Source organism: Polyodon spathula, chromosome 15, assembly GCF_017654505.1.
Source record: "Polyodon spathula isolate WHYD16114869_AA chromosome 15, ASM1765450v1, whole genome shotgun sequence".
Classification (NCBI taxonomy): Eukaryota; Metazoa; Chordata; class Actinopteri; order Acipenseriformes; family Polyodontidae; genus Polyodon; species Polyodon spathula.
Genome location: NC_054548.1, coordinates 26,389,141 through 26,402,378, shown reverse-complemented (window position 1 = coordinate 26,402,378; position 13,238 = coordinate 26,389,141). Strand labels below are relative to the sequence as shown.

The following is a 13,238-nucleotide window of genomic DNA, read 5'->3' as shown; positions in this document are numbered from 1 at the left end:
TAAATTGCTTTGTTAGACTAAGATAACTGGAAAACTGTCCAATAGTTTTTTTTTTTTTTGTTTTTTTTTTTGTAAAGTGCTTTAGGTATTTACTGCTAAACCCCTTTACGGCAATGCTGACACGTAGTAAGACCGCTGTTGTTGGCTCTTTCATGTTGACAATAAACCACAGCTGGAATAAACCCCACCTCTTCTATTCTAATTGGTTATTTGTCCATCCAGGTAGAGGAAGGGGCAAGGGAATTAGAGAATGCTCACGTCAATCAAACAATCTACAGGAAACGGGATGCATTGGAAGTATAGACAGTTTCCATTCATTGCAGGAATTAATGTACAGCAAAATTTTAACTGTTTAAAAAAATGGATCTTCTATTCCTGCACATATTAGTTTGTATAAATCTAATACCATCTGCAATCGGGAAAACCATAGCAGGAGTTTTCAGCAGCGTTGCAGCAAGAAATACAAGAGGACAGTACATTGGAAAATTTCTGTATCACGGTACGTATAGTCTTAGAAATACAAATACTGGTTTCATTATGGAAAATAATTGCAAAAATTATACTTCATTATAACATGTAATAAATAAATAAATAAATAAAACGAGAAATGTTGAGATATGCTGGAAAATAAAATAGCTCCTTCAATTTAACTCCTACGAATTGACATCTGTCCGCTATCTTTTTTCTTGATCTCAGTGCTGATGTACATACTTGTATGGACATTGAATGAACATTACTATAGCAGGCTATGTAGGTTATCCTTAGCCTCTGTCATCTGGTGAAAGATAGCAGAATCACCACCATTTCTTGGAACTGATTAATCAGTGTGTATTTCATTTATATTTGTTTATTTACTTGTTTGATTAATGTTTTTTTTTTTTTTTTTTTTTTTTTTTTTTTTTTTAACCAGCTTTCCATTTCAGTCAGCTGTCAGTCTTATTTTTGAGATTTCTGATATTATTGTAGATGTTCAGTAGTATTCAGTCATTCTGTAAGCAGTGACTTAGCCCTCTCACCAGACCAGAAAATGTTTTAATGTGTACAATTTGCGCATTAAAAACATAAGCACGTGTTTGGAAAACTTCCGTTGCAGAACAGGAATGATGTGAGTCAAAGGAGTGAAAAACTAATTAGTCATGCCTCAACTACAGAACTGTACCTCATGCCCATATCATAGTAAAACAGTCTTTAAAATGTTATGCAAATGAAGTCTTACTGCCTTTCCGGCAACACTTTACATCAAGTGTATTTATATACCAGTGACTTAGTAAATACATGTGCACTTACACAGAAGTACCGTGTTATTATGCACAGTTACAATGCACTTCATGTGTAAATCTTTTTGAATGATATAACTGTAACCCATTTCTGATAGAAATGTGTACTTACATGTATTGTGCAAAAAATATTTATAAGTACATTGTAACTGTGCATAATATTTTAATAATGTGCACTTGCACGTGTATTTACTATGTAACTAATATGTAAATACATAGTAATTATAGATGTTTAATGTAAAGTGTTACCATCTTTCCATGCAAGAAATGCCATACTATGGAGCAGCCCTGCCCCAGTAAGTGATTTGTGTGGGAATGTAAGTTTGGCAGGGATGGGGTTAAGTCTATCCCTGTTAGCAATCACATGTGTGGCCATTCCCCAATTAGGTAATTGGTGGTAACTGGGGAGTGGCTACATACAGTGCCTTGCAAAAGTATACAGACCCCCTCACAGTTTTCACATTTTATTGCTTTAGTCATGACACTTTGAAGTAGGAATTAATATGTGTTATATACACAACCTACTCCACATAGTCAAAGCAAAACAAAAAAAGAAGTATACAAATAATTAATATTAAATAAAAATAGAAAAGTCATGATTGCATAAGTATTCAAACCCAAATTCAGGTGCAAAAAATGACCTTAACGAGCCACACAATTAGTTGAATGACCTCTGTCTGTGTGCAATATTAGTGGTTCTCATGATTTCAGAATAAAAACACCTGTCTCTTTGAGGTTCCTTGGTCAGGTAGTGAATTTCAAGCAAAGACTCAACCATGTAAACCAAAGAGCTTTCAAAGCAAGTCAGGGATAAAGTCATTGAAAAGCACAGATCAGGAGAAGGGTACAAAAAAAAATCAGTCTCTGAATATCCCTGTGATCACAGTCTACTCAATCATCAAGAAATGGAAGGTGCATTGTACCACCCAGACACTGCCTAGATCAGGCTGTCCCACCAAACTGAGCAGCCGAGCAAGGAGGAAACTGATGAGGGATACCACTGTGAGGCCAACGGCAACTTTGAAAGAGCTACAGAGTTCAGTTGCTAAGATGGGAGAAAATGTGCATCAGTCATCAATATCCAGAACACTTCACAAAAGTAGCCTGTATAGCAGAGTGGTAAGAAGGAAGCCATTACTAAAAATAAGCCATCTCAATGCCTGCATGGAGTTTGCAACAAAGCACCTGAGTGATCCTGCAAAAATGTGGCAAAAGGTGTTGTGGTCAGACGAGACCAAATTGGAACATTTTGTTCTAAATGGCTAGCGTTATGTTTGGTGCAGACCCAACACAGTACATTTCCCAGTCAACACCATCCCTACAGTCAAGCATGGTGGTGGCAGCATCATGCTGTGGGGATGCTTCTCCTCAGAAGGTACTGGAAAGCTTGTTAGGTTTGAAGAAAAAATGGATGGAGCAAAGTACAGGCAAATACTAGAGGACAACCTGTTTCAGTCTACTAAAGACTTAAAACTGGGGCAAAAATTCACCTTTCAGGAGGACAATGATCCAAAGCTACACTGGAGTGGCTTAAGAATAAGAAAGTGAATGTCCTTGAGTGGCCCAGTCAAAGTCCTGACTTGAATCCTATTGAGGATCTGTGGAAAGACTTAAACTGTTGTCCATAAGCAATCCTCAACAACCCAAGCAACTTCAGAGAGCTTGAGCAAATCTGCAAAGAAGAATGGGCACAAACTGCACCAAGCTGGTGTGCAAAGTTGGTAGAGACTTACCCAAAAAGACTTGCGGCTGTAATTGCTGCCAAAGGAGTTTTCACCCCAATATTGAGTTGATGGATCTGAATACTTATGCAATCAACATATTTCAGTTTTTTCTCTTTAATTTTTGGTGACATTTACTGTAACTTATCTTACCCTTGGAAGTCTTCAGTTTGAACATTCAAGTTTTGAATAAAATATTAAGTTTAAAAAAATGTGTGTGCATCATTTTGTACAAAACCATAGGAAGGGTCTGAATACTTTTGCAAGTCACTGTGTGTGTGTTTGTGTGTGTGTGTGTGTGTGTGTGTATATATATATATATATATATATATATATATATATATATTATATATATATATATATATATATATATATATATTATATATATATATATATATTACATATACACACAGTGGCTTGCAAAAGTATTCAGACCCCTGACCAATTCTCTCATATTACTGAATTACAAATCGTTCTGTTTGATATTTTATTTTTAAACACTGAAACACTTAAGATTTTTATTTTTCTTAAAAATATTTCCCAACATAAAACCAATGTCATCTTACAATAATTGATTTTGAGTTAAAGTGTTTATTTATTCCTTTATTTTGTTTAATAAGTGTGCGCAACAGCACTTGACTGCAGTTTCAGTCTGTGAGTCTGTCTTCCTGCCACCATCCTTATGTATGTGTGACAGGATAGTATCCTGCTTGGGCCGTGATACTATCCTTTCACACATGCATAAGGACTTATCGGGAAACCTACGTAAACCATTATGTGTAAATTACTATGATCTTTATCCACATTATCCACCCAGGAAGTAGAAAAAAGTGTGACACATGTATGTACTTACAGGACTGGCCAGCTTCTGCTGAAATCCTTAGATTCTGATTCTGAATAATGTCTTCTATTAAAGTCCTACCAAATGTTCTATATGAATTCTTTAGAAAAAGTGTGTCATCCCACAGGAATTAGAAACTGTAACCAGTAACACTTATGTATTCCTCCATATTATATTTACCTTGCAGACATGTCATGACAAATCATCCTAGATGGCCAGGGCCACCCTATAGTCCATTAACCCTGTTTGTTAAACCCCTTTAACAAACAAACAACCTTGGTGTTTGAATTTGAACCTGTGCATCAGATTCTATGTACTGTCTTATACAGTAGAAATCTCACAGATGTGTACAGTAGCACAGTCAAACCAAGTACAATTTCAACATGAGTTATTATTGATGGGAACCAGCGTTAAATAGTAGGACAATTTCTATTTATTTTTATTTTTATCTCCAGGGAAGAATGGATTATTGCACTGCAGACTTGAAGACATCCAAGCAGCTGTTGAGAAGGAAGCCACACTGATCCTCTTCCGTGAGCATGCATGGCTAAACCTATCCGAATCCCAATCCGAAAATCTCAGCTGTTTAGAGCATCTTTCAAAAGCTGAGCTGACAAGTATGAATTTACTTTATATACAAGATTTTAGCAGTTAAGTAAAAGTTTATTGTGTCCAAGCCATAACAGTTGTAAAAGGGAAGTTAAGATCATGTTGAGGGCCACTCCTCAGTAGAACTCAGCTAAAGGAAGTTCTGCTGTATCTCTCTTATTAGAATACGTCATAATTCAATCCTAATGCACGTGCTTTTTGTAATACATGTGGACATTTCTAAGAATTCACCAAAGAAACCTTTGTACAGATGGGGATCTCTTATATGTGCCTTCCTGTAATTGATTTATAGTATGTTTAATTTCATTTTTATTTGTTTCTAATTTCATTGCTTTTAAGGTTCATTGTTATAAAGCATTGTGCCAGCTCATCCACACAGTTTTTTATTAACATTAATTTCCTTTTACCTTTTGATTGTGAAATGAGCTGTTGAACACTGGATCAGTGTAATTCAAGTGTTGTTAATTTTTGAGCTGCTAATTGCGCCAGCGTAGAATATGCAAGCGGTGTTGTCTTCCTTTGTTTCTGAAACAATAATCCACAGTCTCGTCAAGAGCTCTTTCCCCCCCGACTACACAGGAAAAGACATTTTCAATAGATTGCAACTGAGAATGAAAGGTGAGTGTCAGATAAAGAGAAAGCCTTTCAGTCTTTGATGTATAAGAAATAAAAAAGCCCCCTTTAGTAGCATTTCAAAGGCATGTTATTGATCAAGGTGATCCTTAATTTGTGAAATGATGTACTTATTACCATGTTGGTGGCAAAATGTATCACTTTGCTAAATAACATAATGAATATGCCTTACACTGCATTGTGTTTCAAACACAGTGCTGGGTGTGTAATGTTTTTTAAAACACACATACTAAAGCTCTTTAGGAAACATGGCGACTGTGATAAAAACTCTTGCAATAAGGGCTATTTTTCCCAAAATGAACAAAGCTTTGCAGACATGTGGTGACCTTTATACTGTGAAGGAAAATAACATGCGGTAACTCACCATGTTACCCTGTCCAAGATAGCGGACTTCCTAGCCTTGATGATGTGGTTTGACCATTGTAACCAGTATGTGGATTTCTTAACCATCTTGATCTTGCTGGTCTTTGGATAATTAGGTCACATACAATGTAGGAGACTTTTTTTAACCTAATGTTTTAGTGCTGCTATTCACACAGAAAGGTTTTGTATTTTCTGTCTTGGTAGATATCAAAATAACAGTTTACCAGCCACAGTAAATTAATATAGTGCAGTGGTACCTCTTTATAACCCTGTAGTTGTGAACCATAGGTAAGAGGCTGTGCAACGTGTGTTCCATAGCTAAGAGGCTGTGCAATGTGTGTTCCATAGCTAAGAGGCTGTGCAATGTGTGTTCCATAGCTAAGAGGCTTCCACCTTATAACAAGAATGCAAGGGATCGTGTAATGGCATTGTGGGGCATCACCTTGTAAGCTGTTCTGGAATATAATGACCGGCTTATAATAAGGGTGCACTGTAAGTCTTACAACAGATCCAAATAAAGGCTAACGAAATATTTTCCAAAAAGTTGCTATTTGACATTTTTTCTGTCTTTCCATTTCTTCATTTTTTTTTTCTTTTGTCCCTAAAGTTTCTTTGAACCATGAGGAGAACAACCAGACAATACCCCAGCTCCATTTCCCTCAGACATGGTATGTTAGTTATGTGGACCAGCATACCTGTGAAGAAGGTGATATCATCGCTTCAGATGCAATTCTATTTGAGATCATGATGTTCAACCCTGATGCGGCAGGGAATCCACTGGATCACTTTAGTGCAGAAGAAGCTGGTATGGAAATGAAATTCAGTGTCAGTACTGTGCTCTGGGTGTGGGGGTTGTAGAAACATTTGGCATGTCTCTTAGAATCTTGTAACTCACCATTTTTATGCCATTTCAAACAGTACATACATTATACAGTACTTATAAAAACGATTAAATCCAAGCAGCATTAACACTTTAAAATAACTGTTTATTTGATTTAAATGTCATTTCACATATACAGTACCTTTTTATATGGGAGATCAGAACAAGAATTGAGAAAGGGGAAAAAACTAATGGAAGTCATTCGGTTGTTTTATGTAATAAAATTGTTATGTATGTTTGGAGTAAACATACGTTAGCAGTGTAACTTACACAAATGTCTATATTCTTTTTACAGGTTTGCAAGGCTTCTATTTTCTGCTCTTATTGGCCTACTTTGTAGCTACTTGTATATATGCTCAACCACTATGGCAGACTATGCAAAAAGGTGGCCCAATGCACACAGTTTTAAAAGTTTTGTCTGTCGCATTGCTGCTGCAGGCCGGTGCAGCATTATTTAACTACATCCACTTGTCAAGGTAGAGTATTTCCTGTTCAGCTTGTTTCCTAGCAGTATGCAGACAAAACCAAAGCAACCTGGCATGCTAGGGGGCTGAATGAATATGACAGATACAGAATACAAATAAACATGTTCAGAATTTTCCTGAATCACACAGCATTTGTGTTTCTCCTCCAATATGCCTGTTTCATTGCTATTTTAAGTGCTAGTTGTGTCTTAATATTTTGACAAAATATGGTTATTCACTAAGGCATTGTTCTGCTTTAAAATTAACTTTAAATGACAGGTTAGCTTAGTGTCAACTGGGTGTCACCTCATTGATTTCCTATTTCCATGTTACTTACCAGTTGTTTTTTTTTAATGCATCTGCTTAAGCAAACTGGGTGTCGCCTTTGAAAGTCAAGGTAAATGGACCCAACTCAGATAGGGGAAAGGGATGTTAGGAAAAATAAAGACTGTTGAGGTTCTTTTTGTTCATATATTCGATTAAGACAACATTGAACAGGAATTAAAAAAAAAAAAAATACAGATGTACTTGTCTGTATAATCCTGGCACTTTTGTAATAGTATATTTTACCATTTTTGTTACAGATATGCACAGGATGGTATTGGGATTCCTATTATGGGTAGTTTTGCAGAACGTAAGTTAAATGTCTTTTTATTTACCCAAAGTCAGCTTGGAAGAGAATGCACTATAAGGGAGTTTTTAGGAAAGCTTTCAGTGGACAAGGGGGCCTGATATGTCACAACTACAATACTACTGTTTAAATGGAAATTGGAAGACACATAATACAATCCCTGTATGTTATATTACAATACACATTTTTACATGACGTCTTTGTAGTTTAGCAATATAAAGTTAATGTATATGCAAATGGAGATACATTTTTTAAAAAGTTAAATGAATCCAGAACAGGCATCTTATAATGCATTTGAAGGTCTTCTATCAAGACAATTAGAGCTTGGTGATGTTAGCAACAAAAACTAGAGATCTGCATTTCTGATTTATTTCAACTTAAAAATAAATAGCCTGAAAGTTACATAAGTGAAAAGAAAATCATCTACATATTTACAGGAAGCTTAATAATCAGAATCAGCAAAACATGTTCCTGATGTTTTGCCCCCTCTTTTCTACTCCTAGTTTTTGACATGGTTTCCCAGATTCAGATGCTATACATGCTGCTGAGTTTGTGCATGGGCTGGACTCTTAGTAAAAATCGCAAATCCCAGAGCAAACCCCTGCAGTGGGACTCCACTCCAACATCTACAGGAATTGCTTTGGCAGCTGTAATCACTCAGGTAAAGCTGCTAGGATGTAACGTGCCATTCCATACCACACATAGACATTTGAATGCTGACATGATGTGTTGTTTAATTCTTAATTTTGTAAATACAGGAAAATGCAGGATAGATTATTAATTTTACTGCCAGATGGATGCATTTAAATGTATATCCTCTCCAGACAGTAATCAACATGATACATGTGCATATCCCTTTTCAGTCTCTCAGGCAAATGAGGAGGTAAACATTTGTTTGCTGAAACTGCTAAGTAATCCTATCCTTTCCACACAGTTAGCTACACCCAGGTATTTTGCATCTTTTGGATGATGATTTCAACAGGCATGGACAGGGGTATGTTTGTACTGTGAACTGGCTGTAGAAGTATTCAAAACTTTCAAAGGTGGAACATTTTGATGCATTCAGTTTCAGGATTGCTTTGTCTGATCCATATCTGTGTCTGTCCTCGGAGTGAAATCAGGCAGAACCAAAAGGTTGATGCAGTTTCCCTAGAAATACTACCATTAACCAAGAATTTGTTTTGCAGTTAAATTAATATGGTGGCTACTGTACTTTAAAGAATTGAATACATGTGATTGAAAGTAATATAAAAGCACCCCCTTTTTTATTTGCAGGGTATTTTATTACTTTGGGAGCAGTTTGAAGATGCAGATCACCACGGTTACCATGCTCATCGCAGTATGGCAGGATTGCTGCTAATTGGTTTAAGAGTGAGCCTCTCCATGTTGTTGGCTTCTACCCTTTACCAAATCATCACAGTCGAGAGAAGTTCACTTAAAAGGGACTTCTACATAAGCTTTGCAAAGGTATGTGTATTATATTATCACGGCTATTACTGCTACAGCTTTATGTTGTATGAGACAGATACAAGACACTTAGGAATATATTGCGTCACAGAGACAAAAACCTTCCAGTACTTTAGTTAGCGTTGCTGTAAAAATGTCAATACAATTTGGGCAACCATATTTAAGAGTAAAATTGTGAATGCAAATTACATTGCTGACACACTGCTGCCGTACTGTATGGAGGGTTACCATATGACTTCATATACACTAGGACAGTTTTACCTGTCTCGTGACCTTTCACAGCAGGACTACACTAACCAGAATACATTGGGGGCATGAGTTGAAAAGCCTGAACTTTCCCAAACTGCTCTAGTGTACATGGAGCCATGTGGTAACCCTAATTGTATGTAAAACTGCATGAGTTTGAAGTACAAGAAGGAGCACATGATGCTCACGGAAGTTGTTCACAGAATGTAACTTGCTTGGTTCAGTGTGCAGACCAGATTCGTTGTTTTCATTTCAGCATACAAAGTAGAATCTTTAAAGATTACTAACAATAAAACTAGAACTAAATTTAATGGAATCATTTTACTTATTTGTGTATTTTATATGTTTTATGTTTTCCTTACTTTACTACTGTTAGTGTTTCGGTAATATACACACGTTCACACTGATGTTCTGTTTTGAGGAGATAAAGTTATTTTTGGAGTCCTTGCTAATCATTCAGATGGAATGTTTCCATCCAGTTGTTGCAGGCAAGATATGAGAAATAAGTTTGTATAAAACTGCTATTTAATATTGCTGTACTCTGTATTTAATTGTACCTTGAGCTGATAAAAACATAATAATAACGATGACAGCTGAGTATTAGTTCAGGGTTTGTTCTGGACCTTGCCCTTTTATAGACAATTTGATCTTGTTTTTTCCTTTAAGCTACTATGCAAGTTGTAATAAAGATGATGTGTGTGTGTGTGTGTGTGTAACTCTTTATATTCAAGTGTCATAAAACCCAGGAATATACCAGCTGCAAGATAACACTGTCAACAGCAGGAAGTCAGACTCCAGCTGACATAGTATAGCAACAAGAGGCCACATCTAAAAGATGCTTTGCAAATGAATGTGTATTTTATCTTTTACATGTTTGGTGATTTAAAGGTTTCAACAGTACATGTTTTCCTAAGTGATTTTGAATGAATCACATAGATGAATCGGTTAAGAGGTTATTAGCAAATGATGGAATACATGCTATCAATTATACCTCAATAGTTATACAACAATAGGGATTAGTGGTTTGTTTATATTTGTGTCCCATAATGTAAATACGGGGGATGTGCAGATACTATGAATTCCCCTTGACATGTTTTAAGTTGACAGGTAGTAATTAAAAAAGAACATGTTAAAAACATTCTGCTTTACCCATAATTTAGTACTAACCTGTAATAACAAGACAACGTCTTCCTGCATTTTAGGACCCCCTAAAATACCTAGAAAATAGACTTATACAAAAGTTTTTACAGTACTTAGAAAACTTGAACATCTGCATACCACAAGTAAATACAGTATAGATCAAACATTGATTTGCCTTTTTTTGGAGGCTTGTCTTGATTCTAGAGGCAAGCTACAGCGCATTTCAAAACAGGCCCCCCAAACTCTGGTATAGCTCTGCCTAATTACCAAACCATTCAAAATGCGAAATCTGCCACACCATTACAAATTGCTAATGGACGTAAGCTAAGAACCCTAAGGTTTTTCGATACTTATTTTGGAAAGAGAAACTGTCAATACCAAATTAAGGTTATCTTCGGGTTATAGGACTACCACCACAAAAATAATTGAAATAGCTGAAATAATTGCTTAAAATGGTCACTGAAATAATTGCTTAAAATGGGAACTACTTGTTTTGAGGAATACTCTGTCATTTGAGATAATATTAAAAACTGCAGAATGCAACATTTAGGATAAAAAAAATGTATTGACTATATAATATAGCAAAGAGAGATGTGTGCGCATTATGTCTTTGTTGTAGTTGTACTAACATCTCTGAATGGCTTGTTTCATGTTTTAGGGCTGCTTTTTGTGGTTCTTGTGCCACCCAACAATTGTGGCTCTTTCTGTTGTGTTCAATGAGTACCAGAGGGAAAAGGTACGGTTAACATTATGATGTGCTATAAAAATGTTGAATTGTAAAAGGGGACCAAAATTTAAGTCAAACATCAGGATTCAAAGTAAACTTTTTGCCATTTTTAGAACAATTATTTTAATTGCAATAACCACTGCAAATTGTGTTTGTTTATGTTGTTAAAAAAATATTTTATGTAAAAAAATAAATAAATAAATAAAAAGTGCTTCTTCCTTGAGAAATGTTGAATTGTATACTGAGTATTGCAGTATTGTTTGGTAATATGCTTTTCGTTTTTCTTTTTACAGATCATTACCATTACTGTTATCCTTTGCCAATCTATGTCTGTGGTAGTACTATACAGACTCTTTCTTTCTCGCAGCCTCTACTGGGAGGTTTCATCACTGTCATCTGTTACTCTGCCACTAACCATGGCCAGCGGGCACAAAAGTCGATACTACTCATAACAGTAAACAACAGAGGTTGAACATACAACAGTAACCAGTAGCTTATAAAGAGGAGCACTCCCTTCATGTAGCCCTGATGATTGAGACTGTGCAAAAGCAGTGGTCACCAGTGTGAAAGTGGAAACAGACCATGTGGTCGACTGAGCTTGTAATACCAGATCAGCTTCAAAAAACAAACGCACACAAAATCTTTATTTATTTTTATTTTTTTTTAAATCAAGGATCGCTAGGAATCCCTACTTATGGACTGGTATAGAACACAATTCTGTACGTTGTAATTAATTTCTTAAGATCATAGTTTTATTGACCTTAAATATTCCACATGTTAAAGGTGTCTATCAAATGAAAATACACAGTGGGGTCCAAAAGGATATTATAATATTTTAATTAAAATGTTTTTATCTGTGTAAATTTATTATTAGATATCCTACATTACTCAATGCTGTTAAACACTTAATTCCTTGAAGCACCCCTCTTAACCCTTATGACAGCCAGACAAGTGTTTTTACACTTTCAGTAAACTACGTGGTTATAGCACTCACTACAGTGGCTCATAGAAATGATGTATCTAACGGGGGGTTGTTTCAGGACATACAGTTGACATATAGAAATAAACAGTTTGTCAATATCCCTGTTCTGCTGTGCACAGAGCTATGCTGAAGGACTTTTAGGTGGACAAACCAAGTCATGATAAATAATTTTTCTTTAAACAATCAACAGCCTATGTCCTGATGAGAAGGTTGGAATGTGGGATCACTCATAACAGAATCTGTACAAATCTCACTTCACACAGTCTGTCTCAGTGAAAGGATGCAAAAGTAATGACTGATGACCTTTGTTGGCTCCAAGAAATGGTTAATAAGATAGACGTGACCTGTATGTCTGTAGTGCCAGAGCACAGACATCTTTTGGGAAACTGTGCTTGTCTGAAGGATGCTGGAGTAAAATAGGCAACAAATGTCCCACCCCCTAAGCGCTATAAACCTTTTACAGTGCTGTTTTAATCAACTGAACTGACCATCAATGCTTTCACAAAACGGCATTTGTTTCATTGATGGTTCTTTTCAATTTCTTGAAATTGAAGCCCATGTGTTTCTTATTCTTCATTTAAGGATAAGCTCTGTCAAAGCTTATAATCATCCTTAAAATGTTCCCCTTAACCTTAGCAAGAAACCATGAACTGTAGAAGAAAAAGACTACAGTTGTTTTCTTTGGTACTAGATATTGTAGGACTCAAGGGAAACATTTCAAAGTATCAAATAGAGTTTAGGATTTGGCATAAAAGCGAATGGTCTGTATTTGTAATGCTCTGTGGTTTGTTTGTTTTTAAAATCTGACTTATATATTAAATATACTTGAATGCAATGACAGAACTTTTTTTCCCCCAGATCAAGCTCATAAGACTGTATTTGGTCTGTTACATTTGTTGTGTACAATATTTGTTATTTTCAGAAGTGCCTATGTATGTAAGGAATATGCGGACAATCAAATATTTCAGGCTGGCCAATAGCAAGGGTCTTTAAGTTTATCGAATAACATGACAATTATCGTGTATGAATTTATCATTTATTTCAGGTTTACGTTTGTAAAGTGATTACATGCCACAACCATGCATTTCAAAATATGTAATATGTACTATTATGATTTTATTTATTGTTGCACATTTTTTTAAACAAATGAGGGTCAAGTTTTAGAGCTTTTAAAAAAAACCTGCATGATTCTAGTTGTATGGCTATAAGTGCACTGCATTAAATGTGTGTGATGTAAATAAATTACAAACCTGGCTA

General features: G+C 35.7%; 1 protein-coding gene across 3 annotated transcripts; it reads left to right on the top strand.

Moving 5' to 3' along the window:
- The first annotated feature begins 108 nt into the window (after positions 1–108).
- LOC121327890 (integral membrane protein GPR180-like) lies at positions 109–13,238 on the top strand. Of its 3 annotated transcripts, XM_041272200.1 has the most exons (10): positions 109–499; positions 4,295–4,456; positions 5,028–5,066; positions 6,052–6,249; positions 6,620–6,800; positions 7,373–7,422; positions 7,923–8,080; positions 8,695–8,886; positions 10,931–11,008; positions 11,293–13,238. In XM_041272200.1, exons 1-10 carry the CDS (start codon positions 361–363, stop codon positions 11,449–11,451), a joined length of 1,356 nt encoding a protein of 451 aa, XP_041128134.1. In that variant the 5' UTR covers positions 109–360; the 3' UTR covers positions 11,452–13,238. The 3 variants fall into 3 exon arrangements, with proteins under 3 accessions (XP_041128134.1, XP_041128135.1, XP_041128136.1); XM_041272201.1 differs by lacking the exon at positions 5,028–5,066; XM_041272202.1 differs by lacking the exon at positions 109–499 and having other exon boundaries at positions 4,374–5,066.

Bases quoted from the DNA above. Each gene is read 5' to 3' on its own strand.
- LOC121327890 (XM_041272200.1), top strand. From the start codon at position 361: ATGGATCTTCTATTCCTGCACATATTAGTTTGTATAAATCTAATACCA. The intron at 6,801-7,372 runs GTAGAGTATTTC...TTTTTGTTACAG, and splicing joins AACTACATCCACTTGTCAAG to ATATGCACAGGATGGTATTG. The intron at 7,423-7,922 runs GTAAGTTAAATG...TTCTACTCCTAG, and splicing joins TATGGGTAGTTTTGCAGAAC to TTTTTGACATGGTTTCCCAG.